Source organism: Cyclopterus lumpus, chromosome 18 (assembly GCF_009769545.1).
Source record: "Cyclopterus lumpus isolate fCycLum1 chromosome 18, fCycLum1.pri, whole genome shotgun sequence".
In the NCBI taxonomy this organism is placed as follows: Eukaryota; Metazoa; Chordata; class Actinopteri; order Perciformes; family Cyclopteridae; genus Cyclopterus; species Cyclopterus lumpus.
Genome location: NC_046983.1, coordinates 11,218,626 through 11,240,435, shown reverse-complemented (window position 1 = coordinate 11,240,435; position 21,810 = coordinate 11,218,626). Strand labels below are relative to the sequence as shown.

The 21,810-nt window shown below is 41.7% G+C and overlaps 1 protein-coding gene across 1 annotated transcript in view; it reads left to right on the top strand.

Annotated features, from left to right (window-relative positions):
* The first annotated feature begins 3,177 nt into the window (after positions 1-3,177).
* The window catches only part of LOC117747779 (sodium/potassium/calcium exchanger 2-like), a 32,245-nt gene continuing 13,612 nt past the window's right edge, over positions 3,178-21,810 (top strand). Inside the window, exons 1-3 of the mRNA XM_034557229.1 lie at positions 3,178-4,192; positions 17,994-18,032; positions 18,938-19,046. Coding sequence (XP_034413120.1) covers positions 3,290-4,192; positions 17,994-18,032; positions 18,938-19,046 — 1,051 coding nt within the window. The 5' untranslated portion in view covers positions 3,178-3,289. The remainder of the gene's footprint in view (positions 4,193-17,993; positions 18,033-18,937; positions 19,047-21,810) is intronic.

The window sequence follows — 21,810 nt, the reverse complement described above, 5'->3', positions numbered from 1 at the left end:
CCAGTTTGCGTGGGACTGGTTGGTGAGGACGCCCAGTGGCGATAAATGTAGTGAGGCGCTCAAACTAAGCCCCTATGAGTTGTCTTCTGGGCTTCTGAGTGTGACAAGATTTCACTTGCAGGTCCTGTGACGGGGGAGTTCTGATTGACATCACACAATGGAGGTTGAGCCTTCAAGGTTAAAGGAATAGACATTTTAGGTAAATGTGCTCATTTGCTTTCTTGCAGATGAAAATGTCAATGCCCTCATACAGAGGGGTCAAATTCAAATGAGTATTAGGCTTGAAAACTCTGGACCCACATGAACCACAACGGACAGTCGTCACAAAACATCTGACTATTGATAATCTCAAGTCAATGCTGTCGGCCTCTGTGTTTCCTGTTAGGTAACAAAAGGCAGCTACAGCCGAGAGGAGATGAGAGCAGAGTAGAGGGTGCAATCAATGAGGTCAGTGAATCATGATTTATTATACAGCAGCAGGCCATTAGTGTCACACATGCTTTGTCACACTAGATTGCGTGTCTGCGTCTATCAAACAGGGTTTGGTCGACTAATGCTAAGTGGTTGGGGGCTTTCTTTGACATGGGGGGGGGAAAGATGGCGACCCAGGGTGCTGTGGGCATGAAGGTTATGTCAGATGAGGGCCGGGTATTGGCTGACATATTCAAAATGAAGCAAGCTGCAGCATTCGTTACCTTTTTTAATTAAATGTTCACTCTCCCATTTGGTAATGGAACACATTTTAAAAAAAATAAATCAAGATATTGAAGGAAATGTTCAACAAATTGGGAATTGCCGAGAAATAGATGAGAAAATCAATCTTACATTTGTTTGGTCAATATGAAGCTGAAGCCAGCCGTCGGTTAGCGACTACCGCCTTCTTGTTTGTTTATTCTGCATTAATAAAGTTGTCACTGCACCCGACCAAGAAAAAAACCCTTACACAACCCCCTAAACCCAGAAAGTGTCCTTTTAACCTGTTGGTTATTGTAGAAATAAACAAACGAGTTACAATAGGGGAATTTAAGAACTGCTGGAAGAGAGATTTTTCTTCATATCGAACATATATTGAGAAGGGTATCAATCCTCTCCTCCAAAACGTATGGCAAGAAAAACTAATACACAAATTCCCCAAAAGTAAAAAAAAATAAAAATAAAATAAAATATATATATATATAAAACTTTCAAACGAAATATTGGACTCTATCTTAAAGAAGAAGAGTAATTTGTGGGAGAAAAAAACAAACAGTGATGCTGCTCCTATGGTTGCACGTTCCAGTGGATCCACCCCCTTGCATATAACCTTGAAATGACCTACAAGGCATTGCCTGCACGTCAACGGAGCTGAAGCGTATTCACCTGTTCCGTCATCATAGGAATAATGATAATAATAAAAAAAACAAAAAAAACAAGGGACCAGTGGAAATACTGCCTTTTGCTGTGTAACCACGGCAACTCCTCCCTCAAAATGCAACATCACCAAAGCCCCCACCGCGCGCAGCGAGCAGGAAAGGATGCGCCGTCTGTCGCTTACCTGGCTTTATTAATAAACCAGGGGGTTCACGTGGGCAGCCTAGCCCAGCACACTATTCTGCTACATTAGCAAGTTATTTTCGACCGGGCGATTTTTTCTTTTTAAAGATTTTTGTTTTGTTTTCTTCCCTCCTCTCATCCGAGACGACGGGGTGGGTGATGCTGCGGCTGCGGCTGCTGCTGCTGCTTTTGTAAGGGAGAGAGGTGAGCGCAGTTGGAAACAACGCATTTTTTTTTTCTTTTTTCTTCTTCTCTTCTCTCCTCCAAAGCTCCTCCTCTGTCGTAGGAGAGCAGAGAGCGGTCACACATTGCTCAATGAGAGCAGGAGGGCACTGTAGAGGATTTAATTTCAACCTGCTGCTGTGCCGTGCGGCTGTTTTCTCGCCTCTCGCAAAGGTAAAGTATATATATGCCACCCGTCTTGCAGCCGCTCCACGCGTCATGCGCCACGCCGGGGAAACTAATGTTGGGCTCTCTCGGTGGAAGATGATGCTCCAGCTGAAAGGGCGAAGGCATTATTGAAGGGCACATGGGGAGGGGGGGGGGGGGGGGGGGGGGGGGGGGGGGGGGGGGGGGGGGGGGGGGGGGGGGGGAGTTGTCAGTGGAACTGCCATCTCTGACGAGCCGCTCGGCTTAAAGGCATCATTGAAAAGTCAAACAGGACAGGATGTGCGCGTGTGTTTTCATGTGCTTTCACGAGCCGCAGCATCGTAGCCGTTACCGTGTACGCTGACTGATGTCCGTAAACCGTCGGCCTTCATGTTTCGTGATATTTCCCCAGGTAAAAAAATGCAAGCTTTTCCGATTTTTAAACGCAAGTTGTCACTATTAAAAATGAAATATAGTTCCAGCAGGATCATGGAGCCTAAGTTAGCTGCATCTTGTGCATTACATGTAAATGACTAAATATATACGTAATGGTATGCAGCTATATTTAAGTGTACTAAAGCCACAGGATTTCCATTCAAAGTATATGTTCAAACTTCTTATCAATTCTCGAGGAATTTTTCCAAAATACACATTTCGTCTTGATTATATATATTTATTTCAGAGTGCAGTGAGAGAATACCATGATGGTGGGTTTAACGTTCAAGATATGCATTTTAGTATTTCACATGTCTGCGTAATCTTCTAACTGGGGATTTCCTGTTAGATTTAATTTCTGAATATCTACATGTAGCTTTGTTGGCAGGCGCCAGGAGTATTAGCCCTGATTTAAAGCTGACCTTTCCAAAGCAACTATGGTTATTGGTTAATGTAGCTGTTGTTCATAATTTTTTTGTGCATGTTTCAAGTTCATATAATGAAAGTCATGAATGAATTGTTCATCACACATTTATAATTATTGCATTTACAATTGTATATAAAAAGAAAAAATCCACATTTGAGAATAATTGTTTAGTTCTCTGTCTCATTTCACTTTGTAGCTTTAAACTGACAACGCAGAATCTTTAAAAAATACCTTCTGTACTCAATAACGACCTTTTTAATTTGATTGTATTTTGATGTTCATTTTACACTCTTGAGTTTCTTTCCCGGTTCAATTATTAATTATCTTCGTTCTGTTGACATTTTCCAGCAGAGGCTAATATGAAGACATCATTTGGCAAACCAGACCCCGGAAAGCATCTACAATCTTTTCAACTCATTTGAAACCGGTGACACCACCATGCATTGTCTCCGGTAAAACCTGCTCCCCGCTCTCCCCTCATCCAACCCAGCCATTGAGAGTGAGGACACCGCAAGCTGCACAGACATGGGTTCAGACCAACCCTGCATGGATTCACTAGAGAGAAGGCCCACGTTGAGTGCTGCCTGCAAGCGGCAGGCCTACCGGTGTCTGCGGAAAAAGCTGAGGCCCTTGCGAATCGTAGGGTTTGCCCTCAGCCTGGTGGCCTTAAGTGCTGTCTCCTTAAGTGCCTTGACCTGGAGCTCAGGGGGTTTCAGTGAGCCAGTGCTCCCCCAGGAGAGTCTCCACCAGTCGGCCCCCCACAGGACTCTGCTTTTCACCCAACATCAGAGGGACCCCAATGTGTCCGCCGACATGCCAACAGCCATGAAATCCGCAGCGAATGGCAGCGAGGGCCACGGGTCGTACCCGCCAGACCTTTTCTCCCTTGAGGAGAGACGCAAAGGAGCCGTGGCCCTCCACATGTTTGGCATGATCTACATGTTCATTGCCTTAGCCATAGTGTGTGACGAGTTCTTCGTCCCGGCGCTGACGGTCATCACAGAGAAGCTGACCATTTCGGATGACGTAGCGGGCGCCACCTTCATGGCGGCAGGCGGCTCAGCCCCGGAGCTCTTCACCTCCATCATCGGCGTCTTCATCTCACAAAGCAACGTGGGCATCGGCACCATCGTGGGCTCGGCCGTCTTCAACATCCTCTTCGTGATTGGGATGTGCGCCATCTTCTCCAAGGAAATCCTCAACCTAACATGGTGGCCACTCTTCCGCGACGTCTCCTTCTACATCCTGGATCTGATCATGCTCATCATCTTCTTCCTGGATAACATCATCACCATGTGGGAAAGTATCACGCTGCTCTCAGCCTACGCCGCCTACGTGATCTTCATGAAGTGCAACAGCACCGTTGAGAGATTCGTCAAAAGTTGCATGAACAAGAACCAAGTGGTAGAAGTAGAAGTACAGCCCAAGGTGAGTTGGTTTCTTGATCCATATTACTTTGCTCACACTTCCCTTCACTGCCATCTCCTCTGAAAATACAATGTTATATGAAAAGTCAGACTGTGATGTAGTTACAGTAATGAGTTTTGGTATTTTGGCTGATATAAATGACCTTCCGTGTCTCCTCTTGCATGGGAACACACACTCATCCTTTTACACATATCAGGCAGCTGATTTGTTATTTTTGATGAAGTCCGGCTGTGATGAAACCGGTTTGTTTGTGGAGACATGCTTTTAATTCCATGCATCTTTTTTTTTCTCCCTGTTCTCATCAGCCTAATGAGCATTTTCAAATGACATCAGTGCCTCACAGATGTCCCGCACTCGTAGTTCATGCAATATGCAGCAAACATAAACTGACCATTTCCCATTCATGTGGCTTAAAAAGGTGCTCCACAGGGCTGGCATACAGTATTCCACTGTGGGATTAATACAACGCAGTCATATGTGTAATTCTGGGTTAAGCTCTACAAATTGTGTTCCGGTCTTTTTTTAATTTTTATCCCCGAGTTAAAGATTTAGCAAAATAATACTGTATTTAAATCGTTCCGTAAACATGTGAACAACATGCAGCATGATAAGGTGAACCACATGCAGTAAATGGCTGCTGTGGTAGTCTTGCTTGTTCGGTCCATTTCTCCACATTTGCTCTCAGAAGGTTTTTCAGTCTCTCGGAGCAATGTTTTACTTTTTGCTCTATAACAGTTAATAGTCCATCATTGTTTTACATAACGTTCTCCCCCCTCAATGACACTTGAGGGCAAAAGACACTGCAGTGCAATTTGATACCGGTGTAGAGATTATCCAGACGGATTTAGATTTCTTTGTAACATGAGATGGAAATGAAATTTTGTGAAAGTTGCATTGTAAAGCTTTAATTAAATCTGGATTTATTCTAAGTACATAATATTTAAACGGCAGGTGTCACAATGTTGGGGGGAGAAACTCTCGAAGAAGCCAATATCGCCATTTGATTTGCAGTGTGTAAAAACCCAAATACTAAAATTAAATCCTCTCTTTATTTAAAAAGCATGCATAAAAATAGTTATATTCATTAGCTCCTATTCTGCCACACTGATTTGATTGAGGGCTTCTATGCAAGAAAAGAGAACTGGTGCATTGGCTGAGTGCCAGAGAACACTCAGGTGACCTTGAGCTGCAATGGATTCTGGGTACTTTGGCCAACAGGACCGCTCGTGTGTGTATTAAAAAAAAAAATTCTGACGGGGGGGAAGAAAAAGTATGAGACAGATGAGTCGATCAAATCCCACCATCATGTCTCATCTCCGATGACGCGTGCAACCGATTTAGCCTCTCCTCTCTCTTGCATTGTGGGTAACGATCTCATGGCTGCAACTCTCAGCACCCGGCTTTGAACATATAAAACGTAGAATACATTAAAAAAATAAATAGATAATGTACAAAATAAAGCTTTTATTTTACGAAACCCATATTGTCAGTGAACCTCTTTTATTTTGTAGTCTGGGTCTACTGGGTTAATAGAACTAGAAAGGCACAAATATTATTAGAATATAATCATCTAAACACCTTTTTTTTTAATCAAGCTTTGACACTGGGGACGTGTGTATTTTAAGACACATGTTATTTTGGGAATTAATTGGCAATTTAGCTGGCGTGTATGTGTGTGTAAATTCATACGTGAGTAATGGAGAGTCAAACAGGAGAGCAAGGACAAGTGTCCTGCAAAATATGATTGAGGGTCTGGTTTTCTGATTTTCTTTTGTCTTTCTATTTTAAAGTGACATTCACCACTATGGACTGAGCAATTGTTAAATAAGTTAATCATTTTACTGTCACGACTGAGCTCCAAGGTGTCCTTAATCCTCCATACAGCTATTTGACGCCATGCCTTTGCACTAGACAGATTATTTCATGCATTATGATATTGGGACGTCCCCGTTGTCTCTCATATTTCTGCCATAGACAGAAACACAGGCAGGCTGCAGTAAAAGAGAAGTGGTGTTATCCTGTCACCATAAGGATAAAGAGTGGAGGTTGCTTTGTTGGTAATTGGCAGTTGGCCATCAATAACGCTATAAATACCATCTAAAATTCAATTCTGAGAGTAACATGGACAGCAGGGTGATGTTCTGCATTTAGCACTCATCTGGCAATTTAGTACTGTCTGCAACTGCTGCCTTTCATCTCACTACAGAACTGCCGTCTCTTTTTCTTTCTTTTTTTACATAAAAAAAAGTTGATTTTGCAAAACTTCTTTGTTCTGCTCCCCGTAACATAAAAATAGCTGGCTTTGTTTCTCTTATTTTCTCAAAAATAATGCCTTCGCTCCCAGGCACAGCATCAGATGGCGAGAGGAGGACTTGCTTTTCCATCATTTTGCAGATCAGAGTCGTCCTTCTGTTAGAGCCCAGGGATCAGGTGTTACATTATCAATACAACACAGAAATAACTGTCACATCTCAGTGCGGATACTAGGTCTATTTAAAGCCATTGTTCAATTGTCAACCTCGTCAAATGTAATCTGCAATAATCTCTCAATCCAGTTAGCACAACCATGGATGCTCCATAATGTCATGCCCTTAGACTGACCTGGAATTACAGCAGATGGGATGGAAAAGGGAAGAGGCTTTTACTTTCCGCACATTGGGTCTTTGAAAGATGGAATTCAACACTTCACATAGTTTGAAAGGTGACAGCATGTGGATTCCTTTACGCTCTTTCCATACATCTTAGTTTTAACATCCTCATGAAATTCTTTATTACCGTAACCCCTTACAACTTGACACATAGTTGCAGAACCTCAGCACTCATTTGTTGGAGGTGGAAAATTATCTTGCACCCCTAAAAGAAATATATATATATATATAGAGATTATATATATTTATATATACTGTATAGAGATTATATTATATATATTATATAAATATAAATATATATATATATATATATATATATATATATATATATATATATATATATATATATATATATATATATATATATATACTTAATCCTGCATTACCTGATTTATTTTTTCGGCCACTTAGGAGCAGTGTAAACAGGCTCAACACAACATTGACATATCACCTTTTTAGAGGAGCAATATACGACATTCAGAGCATTAATATAGCAGCAAACAACTATTATCTATGGCAAGATTTAGTGGAGTAATGTCAACCTAGCAGGGAATGAGGTCACTCATGTGTGTTTTTTCTTTATCCAAGATTCTCCTCGCTTTGTTGACATAGCCGCGCGCCAGCTGCGTTGGGTTCAGTGCAAGTTCGCGCTCTTCTGGTTCGCTTACAGCTATTCGCTGGTCTGAACTGCCCCCATATGGCGGTTATAGCTAATCACGCCGCCGCGAACGGACAACGACGTAGCGGAAGAAAATAGCACACATCCTTCGGTTCCCCCTCAGGTAGACACTGTTGGCTCCGTCAACACTTTTGTCGCAGTTTGCACTGTTGGCGATGAGCCGCCAGCTCTCTCGCCATGTTGAGAGCCGTTGAGAGGCAATCCAACTCCTCCCAATCTCGTATGATACACCATGTAGACAGTAGAAGTGACGCTAAACTCAGTTTTTGTGTGTGTGTGTGTGTGTGTGTGTGTGTGTGTGTGTGGGGGGGGGGGGGGGGGGGGGGGGCTTTAGAAGACGGGCTCGGACTTTAATGGAGCATTTCTGACAGAGGGTGAATACAGGTACATTCAGACACTGAGAATGAGAAAAATAATGTTTTTTTTTGTTTTTACATTAAATGTTCTGGTAGAAACCCCAAATACAAGTATGAACCTAAAAGTGGGCATAAAATGTCTCATTTTATTTGATCTTGCAATGTAAGCAACAGTTCTTGGCACATTCAGCAGACACAAGCAACACAAGCTTTCCTTTCACATACACAGTCCATTGTCAATATAGAAATATTGATAATAGCGGCTTTATCTCAGAATTGTGAGAAATCCTCAGTCGTTACATGTAATCCTGCTTCAGATGTGTCCATTCAGTTGATCCAAGTGCATGACATGATTTTATTTGTTCATCTTTGACCCCAAAAAATATAGGAATGATGTCTTTACCTATTAGTTCTGGCCTAATTGGTGCTACACCTTTGTTTGCCTAATGAGTGTTTAGTTGCTGGTTGTTCTCACAACAGGGGCACTCTGTCTGAGCCCAGCAAGTTAAGTTGCCACCTTTGCCACTCTACCCCCTAAAGACACAACCTTGCAGACTGATAATATTTTCCCTGTCCTCGTCTACTTTTAACAGAAAAGGAGACGGATCGGCCAACAGTAGCCAGTGGATTGTCTACAAAAACATTGCAGTGTGTCTTAATCCAATGCAGCATTCCTGTAATACATGCTACCTTTGTGAAGATTAATATCTTCAGTTGGGATGATCATTTTTAGGTATACAGTTCGTCACGGTTTTTTTCTGACACATCTGTCATGTCAGTACTCCCTCGGGATTAGTTCCAAAAGGTGACTACAGTGTCACAAATGTGAGCTACAAGGGTTGTAGAGTCAACAATGGCGTCATTTTACTGTACCTTTTAATAGCTGCATGTTCTCATACAGTTAAGCTTCATGGTCTGATGGTGTTATCAGTGACTCAACGGGACGGGAGTCGACTTGGACCCTGTGCAGAAAAGACTGATTACTGATCACCAGTATGTGCAGTGCACTCTCTCATTGTTTGCCTGATGGACCGACAGGCTGCTTTTGAAAATACAGGCTTTGGGCGGATCAGCTAAGCAAACCCTTTGTCCAGTTCGGTTTTATGAAAGGCAGAGGAGTGACGGCCCCCCATCCACTTGTTACTATCATCGTGACACACCAAAATGTCGTTCTGTCATTTTAGAGCGGCCACACATCAGAAACATCTGAACAACTGGTTGTCGAACAGCAAATAGCATCTTTAAATGTAGTTGTGAGAGCATAAGAATGAGCCAATTAAATGTGAGCAAATCAAACCGAAGCAAAAAGTCTCTTGTACTCCTGTGAAATTTGTAGTCTCGGTAAGATTCAAAATCCAACCCCAATATGAGATTTCTGCTACTGTCAGTGTGTATCAAGGCGAATGTTGGTTCTGCTGAGATGGAAGGTGCGACCTCTGATGTATTACCGAGCTATAAATAGCGTCACAGAGTCGAGATCTTCCATCAGGATTCGCTTCAAAGATCACTTACAAAGCGGGTTCTGTGCAGGGAGCAGACTGTTTGTGTTTCCTCCCTGTGAATATAGACATCCGGGCACCAGGGCTGACGCTGTACACCTTCTGTATATTCACACATGAAATCTGAGGTTTTATGCTGCACAGTGTGCAATATTTTTTTTAATTGTGATCCAGTCCACCAGGGTGCACTTCATGAACTCCGTCACTCGATGTTTATTTTAGTCCTGGGTGACGTGTTCATGGGATTATCTCCCATTATGACGGATGTCTACCTAATTTTTCTGCAAAATCCAGATGTGCACTGCTGAACTCCTTCCAAATTATAAACTGCATCCGTTTCAGATGGCCTCTTTGGGCTTGAATGGATTTTGCTGTTATAAAAGCGTTTGTCGAGCTAATTTTTTAGAAAGTGCTGTCGAAATACCCTTTTTTTACCTCCAGTAAAAGAAAAAGGGTTGTACACTACCAGAAACACTACCCTCACTTTTGTTTGTAGACATGTACAGATTGAAGGCTACCTTAGTTGAACTTTAAATTAATTTATTTTGGCAGTATCATTCGTATGGTACTTATCCTTTTCCTTTTATTTGAACTGTGTATTTCTGTGAAAGCGATGAGAGTATTCATGTTTGTATCCTTTAAAAGAAAAGTTGTGGGATTGACCTTGAATAAATCTGCATGAAAAAAATAATGCTTGTGTGCATTTCGTGCAGGCCCAACGTTACCGAGTGGCAGATAGAAACAACAAAATAGAAGCACTCTACAGTGAGTACATGCATTGTAACATGTCAGAAAGTCGAGGAAAATAGTTTTATTGATCGTTTGATGCAAAGTTGAAAAGAAGCTAAGTTGAGCTGTCTTTGTTTATGCGGTTATCGGCGTAGTTTTTAAGGTCATATATGCACATGGTTCTGCAGACACCTGTGTAAGCACCTACAGTATATACCTACTCGCAGGGGGGAAATGAAATAGTTTTGGCCCTTGAGCTCAGCCAGCGACAACACAGCCACCGTCCAGTTAAAAATAGAACGCCTGCGACTTTGATCCCACCACAACGATGAGGAGTCCAAGTTTTATCATCCGTTCCAGCTGTGGCTCCGTGTCCAAGGAGAGCCAGTAATTAGTTTTCCTGTTTTGGAGGTTTTTTTCCGTACTGTCGGGAGGTTAGACCAGTCTATGGAGATAAAGGTATCGTTCAGAATAAAGTAATAGACTAATCAAAACACACAGTGATGGGTTTTAGGAACTAAGGTGGAGGGTTATTGAGACAGAATTTCTTCTTTTACCACCTCTCGTCTGTCTAGCGCCCTGATTTTGTTCAAACTCAATTTAATTGCATTCAATGGTACTAATGGTGAAAGTGAAGTCCCCATTTGCATCAAGATGGCTGTTTTTTTAAATTTTGTCCTCGATTGGTTATTGTACTATTTGGCTTCCCCCTCCATTCTTATCAGAGTGGGCAGTGGCTCTTCACTGCCTCCTCCGTGTTGTGAAGGGTTAGAAAGTCACCATGTGACTTATTACAGTGTCTGTGTTGTAATCAGAAGCACAATATAGTCTGCAATATATATTTTCTGCTAAAGGTCAGAAAAACAAAACAATAAACCTTGATAAATATCATTGGCCATGCAAAGTAGAGCCCTTCTGAGTCAAAGTTTACACAACAAAAAGGAATGTGTACTTGCCCCTTGATATCAATGTCTTCTAAGATCATGCACATAAAAAATTATATATAATGTCCACGTCAATCTTGCTGTCACTTAACACACATGACACAACATGTGGAATGAACGGCTATTTCTATACAACAGTGCTTTAAATTGCATGATACCGCTGTCATTAGTTGACGAGTGTGTATTCCATATCTTCAAAAAAGTGCAACATTTCCTGGTTTTATTAAGCAATTAATCAAAAAAAGAAATCAGCAGATTATTCAATAATGAAAGTTACTTTCAGCTCTCCTTGAATCTTTAATGTACATCGTGTTCAAGAAAAAGCAGGTTGTGAGTAAAACCTCACCCTTCTGATTGTACATCCATGTGACATGTAGTGGTGTCAATTCAAACCATTGCTCTTGGCTTCCATTTTAATTCATTATTAGCTCAAGAAAATAAAAAGTCAGAATCTCTAATGCAGCAATAAGCTTAATGCGATCTGCCGTAAAAAGCCAACCCTATCACACCCAGTCTCAATTTAATATCTTTTGTTCCATCTTTCGGTGAGTCATGCCATTACATAATCAAAACTTCTCCTCCTCATAGAGCCCTTCACACTCTGATAACAAAGACAAGGGTTAAGGGGACGAAACTGCAAGTAAAGGGTGCTTCCCTGAAATAGTTTACGCAGACGGTTGATGAAACCCTGCTTATGGAGCGTGTATTTTAATGTGACGTAGACAGTCCTAATAGCTGTGGCTCCAGCTTTAACGGCTGTCTTCATTGGAGACCATTTTTATTTTATTTGTCCATTGTTTGGATTGTAGTGTAAGTTTACCTCCTGAGAGGTAAACCTATAGCAGATATTCACATAACCAGATGTGATATGAGCTGAAATGGTTTTAGAGCTCAAGGTATACATTTTATTTTGCTATAAATTTCGAATGAATCAGTAGCTCAAGGTCATGAAGTTTAATGCATACGTATTTCCAGATTTAATATTGTCGGCCCCTTAATACAAAGAAACTCTGGAAAACTTGAAATAAGAGATTGTTGTTGTATCTTTTTTTCATTCAAGGGAGGGCCTGACGGTGAACTGTTGAGGCTTGCAAGAAACTAAAAGCCTTATCGATCAAGGGCTATTTTTGAAAGCAGGGTCAAATTAGCTATTGTAACGGCACTGTAAAAGCATCATGTGAAGGACACCGAGATCTCTATCTCGTTTGGTGTATGACATAACCCAGCAAGATGGAAGCCATTGGGTCGGGGGTGGCCGAGGACTGCCAGGCCTTACAAACTCCTTCCTTGGGGGGATTGTTGACCCTCAGCATCAGCCTCGCTAAGCTGCTGCAGCAGAACATTACATCAGCTCATGTAATGCCCATCATTTTTTGAAATCCAGGGAGAGTGCTAGTGTAACGATCTCACGGTTGCAGACAGACTTGCCATCGCACGGATAGCCGCAGACTATTTAAAATCAAATTTAAGGGAGTAAACTCTTAAAATGGAAGTGATTGCAACCGTACAGTCTCTAATGAGCTAATGAGAGAACGCTCTGGTGCTCAGCGAATCTGCTGGAAGCCTCTCCTCCTCTTGGCTAAGAGGGCTACCACTTGTTATTTCCATCACTGATGGACACACGATGCATACCCCTCGACTCAACCCCACCCCCACTCAAGCCCACCAAGGTGACCTGAAAGGGCTCTATCAGCATATTACCCCATCTGCAAATGTGACTGGCTAGCAGGAAGCTTCCTCTGCATACGCTCACCTCCATCTCCTCATCCAAATAGGGGTCTTCTGTGCACTGTGCCGCAGATGGGAGGTGACTGACTGCTAATCTGCTTTTCCCATGAAAAGACCAACAACGAAAAATTAATGAATGTATCCAAGGCCTGATATCTTATTTCTATGTGCTATAGAAATCCATTGTTGTCTAAAACTATTTTTTATTTTTTTATATTGAGTCACACCACTGGGTGAAATCTTCCCTTATTACAATAAACATGGTCACTAGTTTATTTGGACTCAATCCAACATACATCATCCGCAGCAGAAAATAGTACTCATGTTTGAGTAATGTTTGCTAAAAACTACAGTGCCAAGCTGGTTTTGGAAATTAATGAGGTTTTTAAAAAGTGGAACAATGTATTTGGAAGTCATTTTCAAATGAAAGTATTGACAAAGTGTTTGTGGTCTTCTTCTACTGGGATTTGTTGACCAGCCTTATCCTTAATAATATAACTAGATCAAACCTGAATCTTTGGACTTAAAGTACAAAGGAAAATGACTGTTGTCAGATGTTAAAAGTCAATCTGGTCGCTAAGCAGGTCGACTGGTTGGAGAATACACACTTTAAAGTAACACTTTACTGTACATATCAAGCCTGGTGAGCGCATCCGTTTGTATTGACGGAGAAATCAGAGATCTTGTCCGTTCACCTACAGTATGGGTACGAGGATACATCGCATATCAGGCATGAGAAGTGTCAAAACTAGCTCAGGATGCAGAGCGAGTATGTTTACTTCGCCATTGCCTTGATCTCCTTACGATGTCATGGTTGAGTTCTGACACTAATGGCGTGACAACAATCTCAGAATCCAACTTAATACAGTTTAGCACTGTATCTTGGTTTCAGTTTACATCGTTGTGGGCAACTGGAGCACAGATGCCTCTACTTATCAGATTCTAGTGGCTCATTTTCTGGAAAGTGCTCTGGATGCTCCAGTGTATACATGTTATCTCTATAACCAATACCTGGAGGATAAAAAGAAAAAAGACTGCCCAGTAGCTTCTGAGAAACTAGATTTGGACCACTGTCAGCGATTGAGTTAGTCTGGTTGCCTGTTGGGAACTTCATTTCTCTGTAAAAATATCTGTCAGCATCAGGAGCTGACAAGACAGTAGCACTAGTACTAATGTAGCGGCACCCAAACAAAAGACTCTCAGGTTATGCAGATAAACAGGAGAGGCTAAAAAAATAAAAATATGTATCTGGGGCAGGCGGTGCTGCAGCAGGAACACAGTGCATAATATATATATGCAAGAAGAAAGGAAGAAACTTTTTTGTGAAGCCGACACACACTCGTATTTACTCAGCTACAACATGACGATGCACATGTGCAATCTAAATTTATTCTGGTGAATACGTGAATCGAAAAACATGACTTTACGTTACATGCACACGGAGTTCTGCGATGGGAAATTGTTCCTGATCCAACCGGCTTCGGGTGATTACATTCACTCGCAAAAAATGACGCTGCAGTTTTTGTTCTCCCTATTTGTCTCCCCCAGAAAAGCCTGAGTCTGACTGGCTCATGTGAGGGGGGAGTAAGAGGAAGCGATTTTGTCTTAGTCCTGGTGAGCATTGCCTTGTGGGAAATCAGCATCGTGGCAGCTCCTGTAATTAGTTCTGCTTGTTAGAAAAATGAAGGGGTTACTAATTAGCAAGTGGATGGCTTCTTGACTTGTTGTGCATCTTTTCCCTCCTTTCCTTGAAGATCATCATTATCGTCTCCAGGCAAACTGGAGAGAGGGAGAAAGAGAAAGGGGAGGAGTGAAAGGAGGAGGGAGAGAGAGAGAGAGAGAGAGAATCATGCAGCTCTACAATTTAGCTCACACACAATGAATCTAGATGGACAAATCTCCAAGGGTGTTCTGTCATGCTCTTACTGACAGGGTGCCTACTGTAAGCACATGCAGGCAACCGCCTGGAGCTGTGCAAGATTTCACTTTGCAAGTTGGCTCAACAAGCCGGGCAGTGTGGTTGTAACACATCTTTACATGCACTGGCTCACAGATCCTGTATTTGTCAAATATCCACATCTACTACATTTTCAATACGTACGAATGTGGGTCTGGCTTAATCATTGGTTCATGCACAATATTCTTCCTCGCATTACCTTGTGACAACTATTTGCATACCATGTAAAGGGCCTGTATGCGTTTATTTGTCACTAATATTTGAAGTGAAGGGTGGGAAATCGTGAGGTATGAGATATCATTTTAGATTTCAGATATTGTATTGTAATATGTCACAACTGTTGTTTTTTCCTTTTTTTAAAGGCTGCATTACAGTGATGTACTTTTCTGAATTTACCAGATTGTTCTAGCTGTTAGTCATTATATATTTAAGTGTCTTTGTGTGTTTTGAAAAGCGCTATTATTATTATTATTATTATTATTATTATTATATCCACATTACTGATAATTAATTATAAAAAATCTAATTTGCGAACCCTATTTTTTGTAATATCAAGGGATAAGGTAATAAAGATATTGGATTTTCTCTATCTTCCAGCCTTGAGTTAAAGCTTTATAATTGGCATACAGATGGCGTGTTATCAATTTTCTGATGTAACGCTCAACAAAAAAAAGCTAATAAGCCTATTTTCCCAAATCATTTCCACAGTGTCGTGGTTTGGAAGCCAGTCTTTGTGGCTAAGGTGCTGAATTTAAGTTCAGAGTTTGTATTGTATTACCGGTAAACAAGTGAGACAGTGTGTTTCTACATCACATTCGTTGGCCAACTTTCTCACTGTGATCACGACGGGATTCATTCATTGCACTTGTGAGTATCCCAAAACACTTGAATGATGCTTGAAGGGTCAATGTATTGCTTTATAAATTACAGTAAACGGTCTATTGTAATGACAGTAGAACGGAATGATGGAAAGTGGCTCATATACGATTTATAAACTGTGAAGCTGATTGCTGATTGCGCACCATTCGTTGTATACGTTGAGTATATTGAGGATTTTAAGGATCAAACTCCACCATTCGCAAAGTAGAAAGTGTGAAAAAAAGCTATTATTCCCCGTGGTAATTTGGCTTGGATGCAGGAGCATAAAGGAAATGCAAATCAAATTCATCCAGAAATAGACCTGTGCACACAGATTGCAGACCTATAATCTGCCACCGACGTTTGAAAGTCAGGACTTACAGGTCTTTGCTTTCAGCATTTCACCAATATGCACAGATCCCCCCCCCCCCCCCCCCCCCCCCCCCCCTTTAAGCTGTGGGCAATTTGAGTGGTGAAAGCGGAAGTACTTCCGCATGATGTCACACTCTCGATCGATAATTCTCCGTAACACGGGCGTTACATGCATGCGGCTGCAGAGGGACAATTATCTCCCTCAGCTGATCCGCTTCCAAGAATGATCCTAATGTGACATTACGTAAGAACTGGAAGGCAGAGCTGCCGGTATTAGAGAACACACAAACTCCAGAGAACATACTAATCTCCCTATGTGATTATTAGTCATAATATTTAACGCTGGCTTAATGAGCGACCCACGGCGTAATCTCTATCTGGCACATTCACCTGTTCTCTCCTAACCATCCCGACTTTGCCTTTGAGGAGGGCGATAGGGAGTTAAATAGAATAATTATACCTCAAGTGTAAGATATGAAATAGGGACAAAATGAGGTTATAGTTGAATAGCTCTGTGGGAAATCTCAGGATTAGCTCAGTTTCTGCTACATTTTCTTTGGCAAATGTGTAATTTCAGCTCATTTCTGTAGTTATTCTGTAGCTATACAGAGGCAAACCTAATGTATGGTAAATGATGGGCCGTTAAACAGAAACAGTGGGACACAGTGGGTACTAACATTCACAATGACTGCAGTGGTGAAAACCAATATGGAGCTTATAGGATGATTGCGTAAATAGGAATTTAGTTTGGTTTAGTCAATTCAGAGTTTAGCTATAATCAACAAAAGAAAAACAATGACATTTTTGTTTGTTGTTTAAATCAAGAAATGCGTTAGCTTACTCCTCACGAAACAGAGTTGACGCCACATTACTTACTTCGTCGCCATCAAGAGATTTGATATTCAATGACTGTTGAATATGACAGAATTTTTTTTAACAGTCTTTTAATCAAACTTGACCATTCTTTTTGCATTTCATTTGGCATCGCGCACTTTATCAGCACACACAAGTGCCTCCACACTTCACATTTCAAAGCCGTTGTCTGAAAACTGTAGGCTATGAAACAAAGCCTTGATGTGCTCCGATCTGAACAAAAGCTTAGTGTTTGTTCCTAGAAACGGAGGCCTTAAGCGACTGTTATTTAACACACTCACACAAACACGTTTTTGGAGATGAAGGGACTGCAGTTCAGTCACTTGGTGAAAGGCTTTTTGTTTCAAAAATAGATGTTACAGCATACTCTAAATGCCAAATAGTCCCGCTGAGAATGATGGCAGAGAATTGAGTGATCGCGAAAAGGCTGGAGTCACTTTGGTATGATCTAACGCAGGCCCGCTCTCAGAAGCATCACATTCAGACTGCCAGCCTGGACCGCAAGGACAACGTTTTAGAGTTTTTAGACCATTCAGGTCAAAACTAGGCTTTGTTTACTTCAAGAAATAGTTTTTATTACAATAACATAATGTGCTGAATAGTGAGCTTTAGTAGGTGCTTGTAAGTGGATTTTGGTGCCTGTGAACAGAGCCGGGTTAGCCGATTCCTCTAGTTATCAGGCTTTGTGCTAAGCTAACCGGCTGCATCGACATCACAGGAGTAGCGATCTTCTCAGCTCACTCTCAACAAGAATGTGAGGCCTATTTCCCAAAATGTCAAAACTATTTTCTCCATTGCGTCATTTTCTTTCGGTCTACCTTTACACACTCCAGACATTCTGATAAGAGTCGACGTCCCCTCACTCACACGAGTGAAATCGAAATGATGTTTTTTTTAATGAATTTCAAGGAAATTCCAATAGACAATGTAATCTTGCTCAGCTTGCGACTTGCACAGTAGGCAGCCACAGCAGTGGGGAAGAATCTGTCCCTCAAGTCTTGTCTACTCACATCTCAGTCAGTCATCACCATCACTGTAAGTGTACCGTAATGTCTCTCGTCTTTTCATCCTGTCCGTGTGGTTGTGCTTTACAACTGTGTCTTGTTTTCTCTTTCTCTCCCCCTTTTACTTCTTCTTCTCTCTGTGTTGGATGAGAAGGAAATTCCTGTGACCCCAGAAGATGACGGCAAGTTGTCGGTAGGTCCTGTCTGATTGACACTCTTCCAGTTCCTGCTTGTGTTTGTCCCCGTTTCTGTGTCGATGTAGGAGCGTAACTTGAGCTTCTCCCCACCGTACTGTTAAGACGCGTGCACTGTTAGCTCTAACCTTCAGAGAGTAGCTCCATCTGTTTTCCGAAGCCTTTTTCTCCACAGTTCCATCCTGTACGCAGCATGCAAAAGACAATCGAGGAAGGAGCATGTGCTTGGAAAACATCAGACCCCTTTAATGCTTTTATACTTTACAAAAGCACGTTTTCATCCGGATTGTAAAGGAAGCAGATACAAAAAAAAAGAAAAAGAAAAAAAGAGCAGCAGAAGGAGAATCTTCAGGGTAACAAAGAGAAGCCACATTTTACACAAGCCATGCCAGTCTACGCGCGTCGGCCCCCGCACCCCCACACCCACCTCCCACCTCCCGCTCGCACCCATATAGGCTTGTGAATTAGCACCTGACACCTCCTGTGCCTACGCGTCACCTGTGGGCAGCCAAAGGCGGACACATTCCAAACAGCTGCCGCCGGCAACGGTGCTTAATTTCCCACAGTCCTCAAGTTCAGCTTCAACTGCTGGAGTGACCTTGGCGAGGGTTGTTTTGGGAGAAAGCACTCATCTATGCCACTTAAATTGTGAATGCCCGTCTCAATCCACGGGGCTTATATATTTTTCAAAAGATGAGGCACTTTATGATAATTTCACTGGGTTGCAGGTTCCACTGAGGAGCAGCTTGGTAAACTGCTTACAATTGATAGACTGATGTTAAAAATTAAAAGAGCTAGTGGTTGGACCAAGGTATATCATTTTTGCTTGTAGGAATTGTGTCCTAGGTAAAAGGTCCCATCCAAATCAAAAGATATTTGATTGACATCTTGTTTCTCCTTACAGGCCAGGCCTCGGCTTCAGAGGGGAGGTAGTTCCGCCTCCCTGCACAACAGCTTGATGAGGAACAGCATTTTCCAGCTGATGATTCACACGTTGGATCCTTTAAGTGAAGGTAAGACAGTCTGCACCTAGAAAACACAACTCTTTTAAGTCTTTAAGTCTGTAAGTCTCTAACACACAGGATATAAATGCACATGTGTTTTTAATGTCTGTCTTTGTTCATTTTCAGGTTGATGTTGCTTTTGAATTTGTCATCATTCTTGTCTTTTTTTTCCACTTAAAATGACCTAAATCCTGCTTGTAGGTGTATCAGAAACCTTTACTGGCAGAAAACAATTATGGGCGCTTAAAATATGTTCATATCCGGAACGTGAGCTCACACTCTGGGCTATGAAAAAACACTCCGTATGGTTTTGGCAAAGTTTCCACATTCCACATTCCAAATAAAAATTGGTTTTCATGCATACACAAGTACCCCATGTTATGTACCCCTTTAAATCCAGAGTCTCCATCATTTAGACTGTACTTCTCGCCCCTGTGTGCCTGGACTGCATTGATCCCCTTTTTTTTAATAGTCCGTACGAGACAAGGCAAGATCCTGTGTCGAAACAGCTGAGGTGGTAGATCATTTCCCTTTAATCCAAGATCAAGGCCTATTGGCTAAGCTAAAGGAAATGTAAAACAGGAGTGTCAGTGCTCGACGCAGGGGATGAATATGTTAATACACTGGGGGAGACGCCTTGTCATCCCATTATCAACACACAAAGACAAAAGAAAGAAAAAAATCACAATAATGTGGAGCAACGCGGGTTTGAGGAATTTGTTGTGAGTTTTTTTGGGCTTTCATGAAAGGTCTTTAAATTGGAAGCATTATCTTATGATATGATGAATCCTAACCCTTAAAAAAACAAGGACAGGGCCAGTGAGACATTCATAAGCTTAAAACAATGCCCTACGGAGAGATGGGATCGCATTAGCAGATGTATGCTCTATACTGTGGAGGCATTTCAGCTTTCTCAGAAAATGACTTTACATTTCTTGAAAGCCAAACCTAGAATGAGTCAGCTCAGGAAAGATTAATAAGCGGACTGACTTAAAATGCCAATTACCATGCATCAACTCGTCGTCGTACACTAAATCCAAGGTGTACCGTTTCCGAGTGTATCCATCTTACCATCTCAGTGATTAAAATGTAAATCCGAGGCTGCAGATGGAATGGAAGTCTGTATCGGCAGTCGTTTATGTACAAGCAAAGGTTTTACACACCCGTAGTGCCATTTATCATTCGGTCCTTTAAGGAGCAACTAACATGCGCTGATGATGAAATATTTACTTCTCGTTTGACTGCATGAAGATTCATAGACTGGATTATTTGACCGATGAGTCTTTTGGCAAATGAATGACTGGAAATGAATGCACTGCAGCAACGAGTACAGTGTGACACGACACAAGGATTTAATTAATTGCCAGAGAGAACAAAAGCAACACTTTGGGGCTTGTTATTGTGTCATTTCCATGTCGCATGTTTTCACACATCGGGCAACATTTAACGACGATATTGATCTCGAATACATTTTAGAATGCACTCATCACATGCGTCCTTCGTTTAGTGCCATTAAATGATTCCTTTTGATCCATTACCGTCTGGGCTCAATACAGGTTGGCTCCATTCTCAAAACGAGTGACCGTGTCCATTGCACATTTACTGACGTCAGTAATGCAAAGAAGCATTTTGTTTGGTGAGCTCGCGGCGTGGAGAGAGACAAGCAGATGCATCCATCAAAGGCGGAGGTTGCGCTGCTTGTCCTTGCGTGCTCTTAGGCTTTAAGTGTAGCTCAGCGGAAGCCGGGGGAGGTGCCAGGACTCCATCCATACATTTTTTATAGACATTTCTCAAAATAAAGTTGTCTGCTCTTCTGAGGCGAAGGAAAAATCTGAGGTTGTTTTGCTAGTGCTGGGAACTGGTTACGTTTCACTTGGTATACTTTTAGAGTGGGGGTAGTTTGTGTTTATGGCATTTGTCCTGGCTTAAACAATGCTACTTTATTGCGCCCTTCATCAAAATATAATACAATTTGTATTATCCTACTGTCCTACTGTGACATCACAGCTGGCGGTGATGCATTCGAAGAGGTTTAATTATGTAAACACTGGCTTAAATTAAGGTAACATAATACTAAATACTTAATGCAGGAAAAACCTTGGTTGATGTTTGTGGGTTTCTGTCAGTATGTGTGTGGGTATGCATGTGTGTCTCCCATAAAGAAATAGGGTTCGGTTGATTTATACCAATCTCAAACCTGATAGAACGGGCACACAGCTATCGGACAGTAGAGTCTGAACAAAAAATGCATACATCCAAAATTATCAAAATATTTGAAGCTTAAATCTTCATTGTTTTCTATAGCCTCATGGACTTTTGACTCTCATCTTGGAAGAATACCTATCAGTGATTTAATGTTTCGCTATCGCACTAAATATCACCTGGATTTATCTTTTCTCTGTTTGTCTTCCTATCTCTCTTTTTTTTACTGACCCCTCAGAATTTGCTGACTCTGGTGAGTTACTACTCTAATTTTTTTTATCTCCCACCCACCCCCCCCCCCCCCTCCAAAAAAATATGTTTGTTCTCATTCCAACAGCCTGGAGGCAGCTATCTTGCCCGACGTGTCCCCTCTGTATACATCTCCCCAGCGCCGCTGTGCTGTATGTCAATTCTGTATTGTCCATCCCTGCAGACTCTCTCCTTCAAATATCTCATTATCTTCTGTGGATGTATTCTTCCTGGATACCCTTTGTGATCATCTCTGCATTGTTTTCCCCATTGTCCCCAATCCTCTCTCTCCTCGTATGAACTCCCTTTAGTCCTGGTGTTG